This window comes from Otolemur garnettii, unplaced genomic scaffold (assembly GCF_000181295.1).
Source record: "Otolemur garnettii isolate 467f Iridium unplaced genomic scaffold, OtoGar3 scaffold00020, whole genome shotgun sequence".
Classification (NCBI taxonomy): Eukaryota; Metazoa; Chordata; class Mammalia; order Primates; family Galagidae; genus Otolemur; species Otolemur garnettii.
In genome coordinates, this window is record NW_003852415.1 from 22256190 (window position 1) to 22267670 (window position 11481).

At 40.8% G+C, this 11481-nt stretch overlaps 1 protein-coding gene across 1 annotated transcript in view; it reads right to left on the reverse strand.

The window, feature by feature from the left end:
* ATG2B (autophagy related 2B) overlaps positions 1–11481 on the reverse strand; it is a 96167-nt gene that overhangs the window by 71926 nt on the left and 12760 nt on the right. Inside the window, exons 2-4 of the mRNA XM_012803520.2 lie at positions 4620–4782; positions 1276–1428; positions 737–839 (exon numbers count right to left, since the gene is read on the reverse strand). Of these exons, the coding sequence (XP_012658974.1) occupies positions 737–839; positions 1276–1428; positions 4620–4782 (419 nt within the window). The remainder of the gene's footprint in view (positions 1–736; positions 840–1275; positions 1429–4619; positions 4783–11481) is intronic.

The following is an 11481-nucleotide window of genomic DNA, read 5'->3' on the forward strand; positions in this document are numbered from 1 at the left end:
AAAAAAAAAAAAAAAAAGAAAGAAAGAAAGAAAGAAAAATAGTGGCCTTCCACGGGTGCCGGGGTGGCCTGTAGCAATTCTGACTTCCAAGATTGTTCAAGAGTGGCATCACAGCAACCTCAAACTCTCAGAGTTAAGCAAATCTCTTGCCTCAGCCTCCCAAGTACCTACCACAACAAGATTGTTATTTTTTAAGCAACAAGCACCAAAGGAGGCAAGAAAAGCTTCACCAGTTTTCTGCCACACCCCTTTTAATAACAGGATTTGTTATATAAAATTTGGATACAAAAGGCCACACTTAAGGAATAAGAAAGACACTTGTTTCCTTAAGGCTAGGGATTCCCCATCCCTGCAAGGGAGGCAAGTGGGAGCAAAGCAAGTCTTTCACATTAATGGAACCTGCCTAAATATTGCATTGCTCTCACGTGAAAAAAAAAAAATGAAAACTCTCCCACAGGTGTGCTTTATATTTAGCAGCCAAATACACATTATTTTAATTTGACAGCAACCAAAACAGAATTACTTGCTTTGAATTCAACATAGGATTATATAAAACTATACCTCAATTGTATTTTGAGTTTTTAATAATCAGATTAGAATATAACTTGGAGAGTAGTACTTTAAAATTATGCAGTATTTTAATTTAATATCACCTCTAATCTCCAAAGGCACCCCAAAACTTAAATTGAGAGTTACAACAGGGTCATTTGTTTTCAGATGTAAGAATACTTCTTACCTTTCTATTCGAATTTCAAGTGCAGTTCCAGTTTTGGAATTTTCTGGCACATGTTCAATTCTCAAAACAGTGTCTATAAAAGTGACTTTTACTCTTCTTAGTACTACAGTAAACAAATCATTAATATAAGAGATCATATGTATAATAAATAAAACTAAATAAAAACTACATTGAAAAGCGTAAGTATTAGTTTGATAAGAACTTACAAAACAAAGAAGCTGAATTTCTTTCCTTTCAAGTCCCTAAATCCCAGAATTGTAAGAAATGTTTTGCCTTACTGAGCATTTACCCACGTTACATCTCAACAGACACCTGAGACTAACACTATCTTTTGGATTATAATCTTTGTATTAAAAGTGCAAAAGAAACAGCAAATAATTAAACTTAAAACAATATTTTAACCTCAATTCTGAAATTCTTAAATTATAACAGTAATTCTTTTAAAAAGCACTCCAATGATACGCCTTATACAAGGTTCATTAAATAAAGGTACAGAATTACTAAAGTTGAAAATTTTAAAAATGTTTAATAATACCAACCTGTTTCAATGGTTTCTGCAAACTTTTCAAGTCCTTCAAAAGGCTGGGATCCTTCTCCTTGTTCATCTGTGAGTTTCTGGCTAAGACATTCTTTTGCCAGTTGCATGCTGCTAGTCATAAAACTTGACCAATACATAGGCTCAGAACCAGTTGCTGCATAAAATATAAATTAATCCTAAATTTCTGAGAGTTACAATACTATTTCTTTTTCTTTTTTTTTGGAGACAGAGTCTCAAGCTGTCAACCTGGGTAGACTACCCTAGTGTCACTGCTCACAGCAACCTCAAACTCTTGGGCTTAAGCAATTCTCTTGCCTCAGCCTCCCAAATAGCTGGGACTACAGGCGCCCACCACAACTCCTGGATATTTTTGGTTATAGTTGTTGTTGTTTGGTAGGCCAGGACTGTACTGGAACCCACCAGCTCCAGTGAGCTACAGGTGCTGCAAACACTATTTCCTTTTTTTGTTTGTTTGTCTGTTTTACAGTTTTTGGCCAGGGCTGGGTTTGAACCCACCGCCTCTGGCCTCTGGCGTATAGGGTTGGTGGCCTACTCCTTTGAGCCACAGGGACAGCCCTACACTATTTCCTTTAAAAAAAAAAAAAAAAATTCAAATAGCTTCTTTTTTTCGGAGACAGAGGATCACTTTGTTGCCCAAGCTAGAGTGCCATGGCGTCAGCCTAGCTCATATAAACCTCAATCAAAATTCCTGGACTCAAACAATCCTCCTGCCTCAGCCTACCAACAACTGAGACTACAGGTGCCTAGCACTATTAACCAGCTAATTTTTCTATCTTTAGTAGAGATGAGGTTTCACTCTTGTTCAGGCTGGTATCCAACTCCTGAGCTCAAGGGATTCTCCCATCTTGACCTCCCAGAGTACTAGCATTACACATGTGAACCACCATGCCCAGCCTCAGAGATCAATCCTTAATTCCCTATGAGAAGTTTAATATCATGATGTTACCACTCAGGCAAATGAAATTCTTAAAATTACTTTTTTTTTTTTTTTTAAAGACATTGTCTGACTTTGTCACCCTCGGGAGAGTGCCATGGCGTCACAGCTCACAACAATCTCAAACACTTGGGCTCAAGCAATTCTCTTGTCTCAGCCTTCCCCAGGAGCTGGGAATATAGGCTGCCCACTATAATGCCCAGCTATTTTCAGAGACAGGGGTCTCACTCTTGCTCAGGCTGGTCTTGAACTCCTGAGCTTGGGCAATCCACCTGCCTCAGCCTACCAGAGTGCTAGGATTACAGGCATGAGCCACTGCGCCCAGCCCTTTAAAATTACTCTTGAGATTTAAAAATTACCCTATAATTGAGAAAAAAAGAAAGAAAGAAAGAAAAGAAAAAAACACAGAAAGAAGCCCAGAGACATGTATTCCCATTACATTGTTATATTTTTACCAGATATTAATTCATGTATTTATTCAACAACTATTTAGTGGGAATCCTAAGATTAACAACCTTTTTCTGTAAAGGATCAGATAGTAAATAATTTAGACTTGCAGGCCATATGATATGTATCAAAACTACCCAACTCTCACACACTAATGCAAAAGCAGCCATTATTAAGTAAATAAGTATGGCTGTGGTTCCAACAAACTTTTATTTACAGAAACAGGTGTCAGGTCAGGCCCAGTTCTGCCTGCAGGCCATAGTCTGCTAACCCTGCTGTAGGGGAGAGAAAAATAATTATGAATTCTCCCCTCAGAGAACTTATAGTGAAAAAAATAAGATAAGATTAAGAAGAAGTAGTAGGCAACTACTGAGCTTTCTTACCATGGTGAAAGCTAAGGGGTTAATCTTCTAAACTGAGGGATTTTAGATGATCTGGGCTTTGGAAATTAGTATAAATGTAGGTAAAATAGAAGAGCATCACTGGACAAGAAAACACACGAACTGTCAAAAATCATTTCCAGATTTTCCCACATGAAAAATTCTACACCTCCTCACATTATTCAAAACAAAACTGACAGGGATTACTAGAATTACTGCTTTCTGAAATGGAATTTAAAAGCCCTTCTAGGCAGCGCCCTAGATCAGTGGGTAGGGTGCCGGCCACATACACCAAGGCTGGTAGATTTGAACCAGATAAAACACAATGGCAACTGCCAATAAAAAAGGCCTTCTAATGAAATATTTTAAAAGTAAGGGGAAAATATTTGAAAGTGTGACTCATCATCTACTCATCAGGGTTAAAATATAGGATATTCTTCTTATAAATTTAATACCAGAATGTTTTTTTTTTTTTTTGAGACGGAGTCTCAAGCTATCCCCCTGGGGTAGAGTGCCATAGCATCATGCTCACAGCATTCTCCAACTCCTGGGCTCAAGCGAGTCTCCTGCCTCAGCCTCCCAAGTAGCTGGGACCACAGGCGCCCACCACAACGCCTGGCCATTTTTTGGTTGCAGCCGTCATTGTTGTTTGGCGGGCCCAGGCTGGATTCGAACCCGCCACCTTGGGTGTATGTGGCTGGCGCCATAGCCGCTTGAGCCACAGGCGCCCAACCAATACCAGAATGTTAAAGGGGATTTCCATACATATGTTACCAATTATCAAAATATAGGTCACTATAATTCTACAAAGCATAAATTAAACTTTAGTTTGGTTGGCATTTGGGATTATAATTCTGTTATTTCACACTAACTACCTTTCACCTAGATGTATCATCAATTCTATCATCTTTATATATATATATATATATACTTTTTTTTTTTTGAAGTTTTTTGGCCAGGGCTAGCTTTGAACCCACCACCCTTGGCATATGGGGCTGGTGCCATATCCCTTGAGCCACAGGGGCTGCCCATCTTTTCTATATTTTTAAGTATGTATTCTATACAAAGAAGAGCATTCCTTCTTCCTGTCCCTCTCATATACTTACTTATTTGTATCAGTATGGTCTTAGGTTTTGTATTTAGTTTGGGTGTCATGGGAAGCAGCATTATAATCCATTATTCTTTTTAATACTCAAGTTGTCCCAGATTTGGCCAGTGGAAGTCCCTTAAAGCCCAATCCTGTAACCTTTTAACATTTTCAATCTACAAATACTCTTCCTTGCTTTCTCACACAAAACTTTTTAAAACACAAATCACTTTAGATAACTGGTGACAATTACACAAACCAAATTATCTGATTACTCAAGTTTCTATGAATAAATAGGAATATAAGCAATTCCAAAGACAGAATGATATCCTACATAGTCTTAGTATTTTATCAACTGAAAATCTTATAAACACAAAACAATGACTCAAATACTAAATTTAATGAACTCACATAACTTTCCTAATCTCTGAAGAATAAATAGAAACAAATAAAACAGAGACATATAACACACCTACCTAGTCGTGGTCTAGGTCGAAAGACCATTTCTAACCCTTTCACTTCCAGTGCACAATTATCCTGTAGCAAAGAGCCCCATGGAACTGACAGAGAAATTGACTGAATAAATCCTTCAGTGACTTCTAAAGGTGCATCTGCTGACTCCAGGATTTCATTGAGACACTAAAGAGAAGAAAACCAAGTTAATTCTGAAATCGTAAAACAAGAACATGAAATTGTTAAATACGTCAATTATGCCCACACGTGTCAGGCACTAGAGAGAAACAAAGTAGAAACGAAGATAGATGATTCCCTATCCTTACTAAGCTTACCAGACAATACACCATGAGATAGACACATAAAGTGTGAGGAGTTGTGTAACAGAGGGAATACACTGTGCTATTTGAGCACATAATGGAACCTAACTTGGAGATTCAAGGCAGGCCAATTGAGGGAGTGCTATTTTAAACTGAAGACTGGTCGAGGCAGATGGAAGCATGTGCCTCCATTGCTTCCACATTCCAATAGCATGTGGAAGCATTCAAAGAAAGCAGAAGTCAGAGCAGTACAAGCACACAGATTTGATACACAAGAACATTTGTAAAAGAAAAGTTGCTTTAGGCTTTAGTGTACTGTACCAGAGCAAAGAACCAGAGAGAAAGCTACACACATAAGGGAGAATAGGCTCCAAAGAGCTCTGTAATCGATGTTAAAGCTGCAGTCCCCAAGTATTTTGTCACCAGGGATGGGTATCGTGGAAAACAATTTTTCCAAAGACCAACAGAGGTAAGAGGGGCTGCCCAGTTGAGTTTGGCTGGGGGGTAGTCAGAGCTCAGGCAGTGATAGGTATCATAGGAAGCAGCTAGTAGCTTTGAATATTGTAGAGATAAGCACCCCATGCTCAAACATGGCAGTTCGCTTCAATGTGTTCTCCCAGGAGATTGATTCTGAGAAAGATTTCTTCAAAGATCGAGCTTCTGCACCTGCCTATAGATATGCAGGAATATGCAGATTACCTCTCTTTGTTAGAAAGCCGGGTCGCAGCTGGGACCTTGTCCTTGAGCGTTGGGTTCTGTTCTCTGTCTTCTTCCTTCATCAACATTATAATCTCTAGTTTTGGTTTGGGCCAGGAAGGACAGACAAGCAGTCTACCTTATGTTTTTATTCTAAACAAAATCAACTGTATATGTGTTCCTCAGCCCTAACACTAAATTGTAATCTTAATGGCAACTTCCTAATATTACTTCACTTCTTTGTATCTGTGTTAAATTCTGTGAATGTTTGAAAGTATATAAGATAATCAGTAAAGTTAGGCCGGGTCGCCAACCAGTGAGAGTCCCGACCTCCCTTCAAATCAATCATCCCGGCTCGGCCCCTATAGCTCAACCAGCTAAGGCGCCAGCCACGTACACCTAAGGTGGCGGGTTCGAATCCCCAGTCCGGACCCGCCAAACAACAATGACGGCTGCAACCAAAAAATAGCCGGGCGTTGTGGCGGGCGCCTGTGGTCCCAGCTACTTGGGAGGCGGAGGCAGGAGACTCGCTTGAGCCCAGGAGTTGGAGGTTGCTGTGAGCTGTAATGCCAGGCACTCTACCCAGGGGGGACAGCTTGAGGCTCTGTCTCAAAAAAAAAAAAAAAAAAATCAATCATCCCATCTACAGTTCCTTCTCCCTGCAACTCTGATCAGAGGCTCCAAGAACACTTTCAGAATATAGTTGAAGCTCTTCACTAAATCAATGCTGTTCAGCTTCTGCTATGCAACCAGGTTCTTATGTTTCATGGAAGACAATCTTTCCATGGAGAAAGACTGGGGGAGGCAGAGCTCTAGGGCATGGCTCCTATTGGTCCAGGGTCAGGGGTTGGGGACCACAGTGTTGAAGTGCCTGAGATTTACCTTAAGGGCACTGTGAAGCCTTTGAAGGATTTTAACCAAGGACACCAAGATGAGATTGAAATCTTCAATGGGCCTTTCTTGCTCCCATGTACAGCCATGAATTGAAGAAAAGCAAAACAGGAAGATTTTTATGAATTACAGAAGCTAGAAAAATTGGTTTCACAAGGATAGCAACACTAAGGACAGCTAGATGTCGATGGATTTTTCTAATATATTCCTTCTTCTTAGGAAGTAGAAGAACTGGGCCAGGCGCGGTGGCTCACACCTGTAATTCCAGCACTCTCAGAGGCCAAGTTAGGTGGATCACCTGAGTTCACAGGTTCGAGACCAGCCTGAACTAGAGTGAGTCCCTATCTGTCAAAATAGCCAGGTGTTGTGGCGGGCACCTGTAGTCCCAGCTACTTGGGAGGCTGAGGGAAGAGTATTGCTTGAGCCCAAGAGTCTAAGGTTGCTGTGAGTTGTGATGCTATGGCATTCTACCAAGGGGCAACAAAGTGAGACTCTGTCTCAAAAAAAAGCATTAATTGGCATCATGAGGGGTAAAGAAAAGAAGGAATTAAGAATGACACTCAGTGTTGGGACTTCGATAGAGTTCAACTTCTTGCTCTGTCTATCCTGCTTCATTCTTCCACTCTCACCGGTCCTCATTTAGAAAGCACTGCCCGATAAATATACTTCCCGCATGTATATTTCTTTTTTTTTTAGTACTTGTTTTCTAATCTTTTTTTTTTTTTTTTGGCTGGGGTTGGGTTTGAACCTGCCACCTCCCACATATGGGACTGACGCCCTACCCTTTTGAGCCATAGGCGCCACCCTGCATGTATATTTCTATCACAGAATTTGCTTCCCAGGAAACCTACGCTGCATTGTTACCAGTGTATGTTATTTAATGTATACAATATTTTGCATGGAAAACATATTTCATTATCCTTGTGCTTGGACATAAAAAAATTAACTCACGTAAAAAAAAGAAAAAAAGAATGACAATCCGGGCTGGGTGCCCATAGCTCAGCAATTAGGGTGCCAGCCACATGCACTGGGGCTGGTGGGTTTGAACCCGGCCCAGGCCTGCTAAACAACAAAAAAAAATTACCAGGGGTTGTGGCAGGCACCTATAGTTCCAGCTACTGGAGAGGCTGAGGTAAGAAAATCACTTGAGCCCAGGAGTTTGAGGTTGCTGTGAGCTGTCTGAGACTCTTGTCTCAAAAAAAAAAAAAAAAAAAAGAATGACACTTAGGATGGCCTATGAAGCCACTCACACAGAGGTGCCATTTACTGAGACAGAGAAGTCTATTGAAACCTATTGGGGGGAGGTGAGGGGTTCGGTTTCAAAGTGTGCGTTTGAGTAAACTCATAGGTGGCAGTGTCAAGGACACATGACAGTTAGATACACTAGTCTAAATATCAGGCAGGAGAGCCACCGGGGCTGGAGATGTAGATGGGTATTAACTGAAACCACAGAGTGAGGTGCCTCTGGGAATGTGAATAAAATGACAGGAGGCCTAAGGCAGAATTCTAGAAAACACCAACATTTAATAAAGAGGTTAAGAAAGAAGAGCCTGAAAATCAAACTACAAAAAAAGAGCAAATAGAAGCAGAAGGAAAATCCAGAGAACTTCATGTCCCAGAAAATTGTGGAAAGACAATATGTGCTTTTCTGGGTGGTTAAGTGCAACAAAAGCTAACAAGAAGTCAAAGATTATTATTAAATGTCCCATGGATTCATCGATAGTAAAGCCTTGGTGAGCCCACTGAAGCAATTTCAGTGCTGTATTAGTGCAAATAAGACTCTAACAGAAGGAAGACAGAATGCAAATTCAAATAGCAGAACAATTTTAAGCAAAAAAAAAAAAAAATTTTTTTTTGAGACAGAGTCTCACTATGTCACCCTCAGTAGAGTGCAGTGACGTCACAGCTCACAGCAACCTCCAACGCTCTTGGGCTTAAGAGATTCTCTTGCCTCAGCCTCCCAAGTAGCTTGGGATTATAGGCACCCACTACAACACCCTGCTACTTTTTTGGTTGCAGTTGTCTTTGTTGTTTAGTAGGCCCGGGCCAGGCTCAAACCCACCAGCTTTGGTTTATGTGGCCAGCTATAGGTGCTGAGCCAAAGCAAAACTTTTTTCAATGTACTTTTTAAAATAACAAACCTTAAAAAAATTAAAATAACAAACCTTTATCAAATGTCACCTTATATGCTATGTTTCATAGAGGAGTATTGTATTTCTTTGTCTATATCCTAAAAAAGGATTAGGATGGCTGATTTTTAAGTTGGCTGATTTCCGATTACTACTTTAAAAGGCTTTCTTTAGGTTGAGATTTGTGTAATCCTAAAGACTTTCCAAAAAGTATGTGGGCATGTACGGTTTTACGGCATAAATATCCAGATTCTCAATCTCCAAATATATGCTTTTCTAAATTGACTGAGAAGAACACGCACACACGTATAACAATGGCATCACATGGGGTCTCCTTTCCCCCCGGGCCTTTACATAATCTTCCTTCTCCCACTTAGCTAAAAGACTGTATCTTTTTCCCTTCCTAAATCCTCTTATTCTACTATACAATGTATAAAAACCTCTAGACAGGACCAGTAGTACATTTTCTGGTCTTTTCCTATGTTATACATTTTTTGGGTAACGACACTTAAAGAAATTCAAAAAACTGGCTAAGCACTTGTGGCTCAAGCGGCTAAGGTGTCAGCCACATACACCTGAGCTGGTGGGTTCAAATCCAGCCCAGGCCTGCCAAACAATGACAGCTGCAACCAAAAAATAGCCAGGCGTTGTGGCGGGCGCCTGTAGTCCCAGCTACTTGGGAGGTAGAGGCAGGAGAATCGCTTAAGCCCAGGAGTTACCCAGGGCAACAGCTTGAGGCTCTGTCTCAAAAAAAAAAAAAAAAGAAAGAAAGAAATTCAAAAAACTAAGTGGTACTGCTACTGCAAAATCTTTCAATTGTCATCTAACTTATTTATGACATAAGTATTTCTCAAGCTTGTATCTAATTTTCAAAATTCAGAATAAAATTAATGCTGAGTCCTGTGAATTCTAGCTGTAAGTATATTCATCTGTGGGTGCATTAACTCTGCAGTAACCCCTCGGCTATGGCCTATTAGGAACTGGGCCACACAGCCTCACCACCTGAGCTCTGCCTCCTGTCCCAGACCCCTCTTCCATAGAAAAATTGTCTTCCACGAAACTGGCACGTGGTGCCAAAAGGTTCCAGTCCACAGCCCAGTCCTGTTAGGAACCAGGTCACACAGCAGGAAGTGAGCAGAGGGCAAGCAAGCAAAGCTACAGCTTTATTTATTTATTTATTTTTGAGAGTCTGATTATGTCGCCCTCGGTAGAGTGCCGTGGCATCACAGCTCACAGCAACCTCAAACTCTTGGGCTTAAGCAATTCTCTTGCCTCAGCCTCCCAAGTGGCTGGGCCTACATGTACCCACCACAACACCTGGCTATATTTTTGTTATAGTTGTCATTGTTTAGCAGGCCGGAGCAGAGTTCGAACCCGCCAACCCTGGTGTATGTGGCTAGCACACAGCTATATTGACAGCTGCTCCCCACGCGCTGGCATCATTGCCTAAGCTCCACCTCCTGTCCCATCTCTCTCCACCACCATCTCCTCCTACCTCCAGTCCCATCCTCCCCCTGTGTACCCTCCGCCCCCATTCCTCACCTCCCCCTGCTTCTCCACCCCCCACAGAAAAACTGTCTCCAGTGAAACTGGTCCCTGGTGCCAAAAAGGTAGGAGACCACTACATTAACTAATTAGGAAGGAGGGAAACATAACCAACCCACCCACATCGTTAAGAAATGTATTCCTAAGAAGTTTTTATAACTACCAAAACTTCTGTTTACATTGTTTTCACCAACTGTGCACTTATAATAATTATAATTACAACACAATCTGCAGAGAAAAATTTAACCCTTGAAGCCTAAGGATTATCTGAAGGAAATAGAGTCACACTCTGCAAAACAACACTCCACAAAATGACATGTGGCCAACAACAGACCACATGCAGGGCAATGATCCTGTAAGATTAAAATGGAAGGCTGGTGCAGTGACTCACGCCTATAATCCCAGCAGTCTGGGAGGCTGAGGCAGGTGGATCACTTGAGCTCATTTGAGACTAGCTTAAGCAAGAGTGAGACCTCATCTCTAAAAAATAGCCAGGCCATTGTAGCAGCCAACAATAGTCCCAACTACTTGGGAGGCTGAGGCAAGAGAATCACTTGAGCCCAAGAGTTGAAGGTTGCTGTGACCTGTGACAACATGGCACTCTACCCAGGGTGGACATAATGAGACAGTGTTTCAAAAAAAAAAAAAAAAAGAAAAGAAAAAGAAAAACAGCCCAGTGTTGTGGCAGGCACCTGTAGTCACAGCTCCTTGGGAGGCTGAGGCAAGACAATCTCTTGAGCCCAAGAGTTTGAGGTTGCTATGAGCTGTGATGCCACAGCACTCTACCAAGAGCAACAAAGTATGACTCTGTCTCAAAAAAAGAAAAAAAAATTGAAAAAGAATTGAAAAATTCTTATCGGCTAGTGACACTGTAGACATGATGCCCTCTCAGCACAATAGATGACTCATATTTGTGGTAATGCTGGTGTAAACAAACCTACTATACTGCTAGTCATATAAAAGCACAGCAATACAATTATTTACAGTAAATACTACTTGATAATGACAATAAACATTACTGGTTTATGTATTTACTATACTTTTTTCATTATTTTAGAGTACACGCCTTCTGTTTGTACTTTTTTAACTATAAAAACAGCCTCAGGCAGATCCTTCAGAAAGTATTGGAAGACACTAATATCACAGGAGATGACAGTCTCCTGCATGTTATAGTTCTGAAGATCTTCCAGTGGGACAAGATAAAAAGGTAAAAAGCCAGTGACACCGATGATCCCAGCCTTGCACAGGCCTAGGGTAATGTATGTGTGTCTCAATTTTTACAAATAAACTTTATTTTTTTTTTT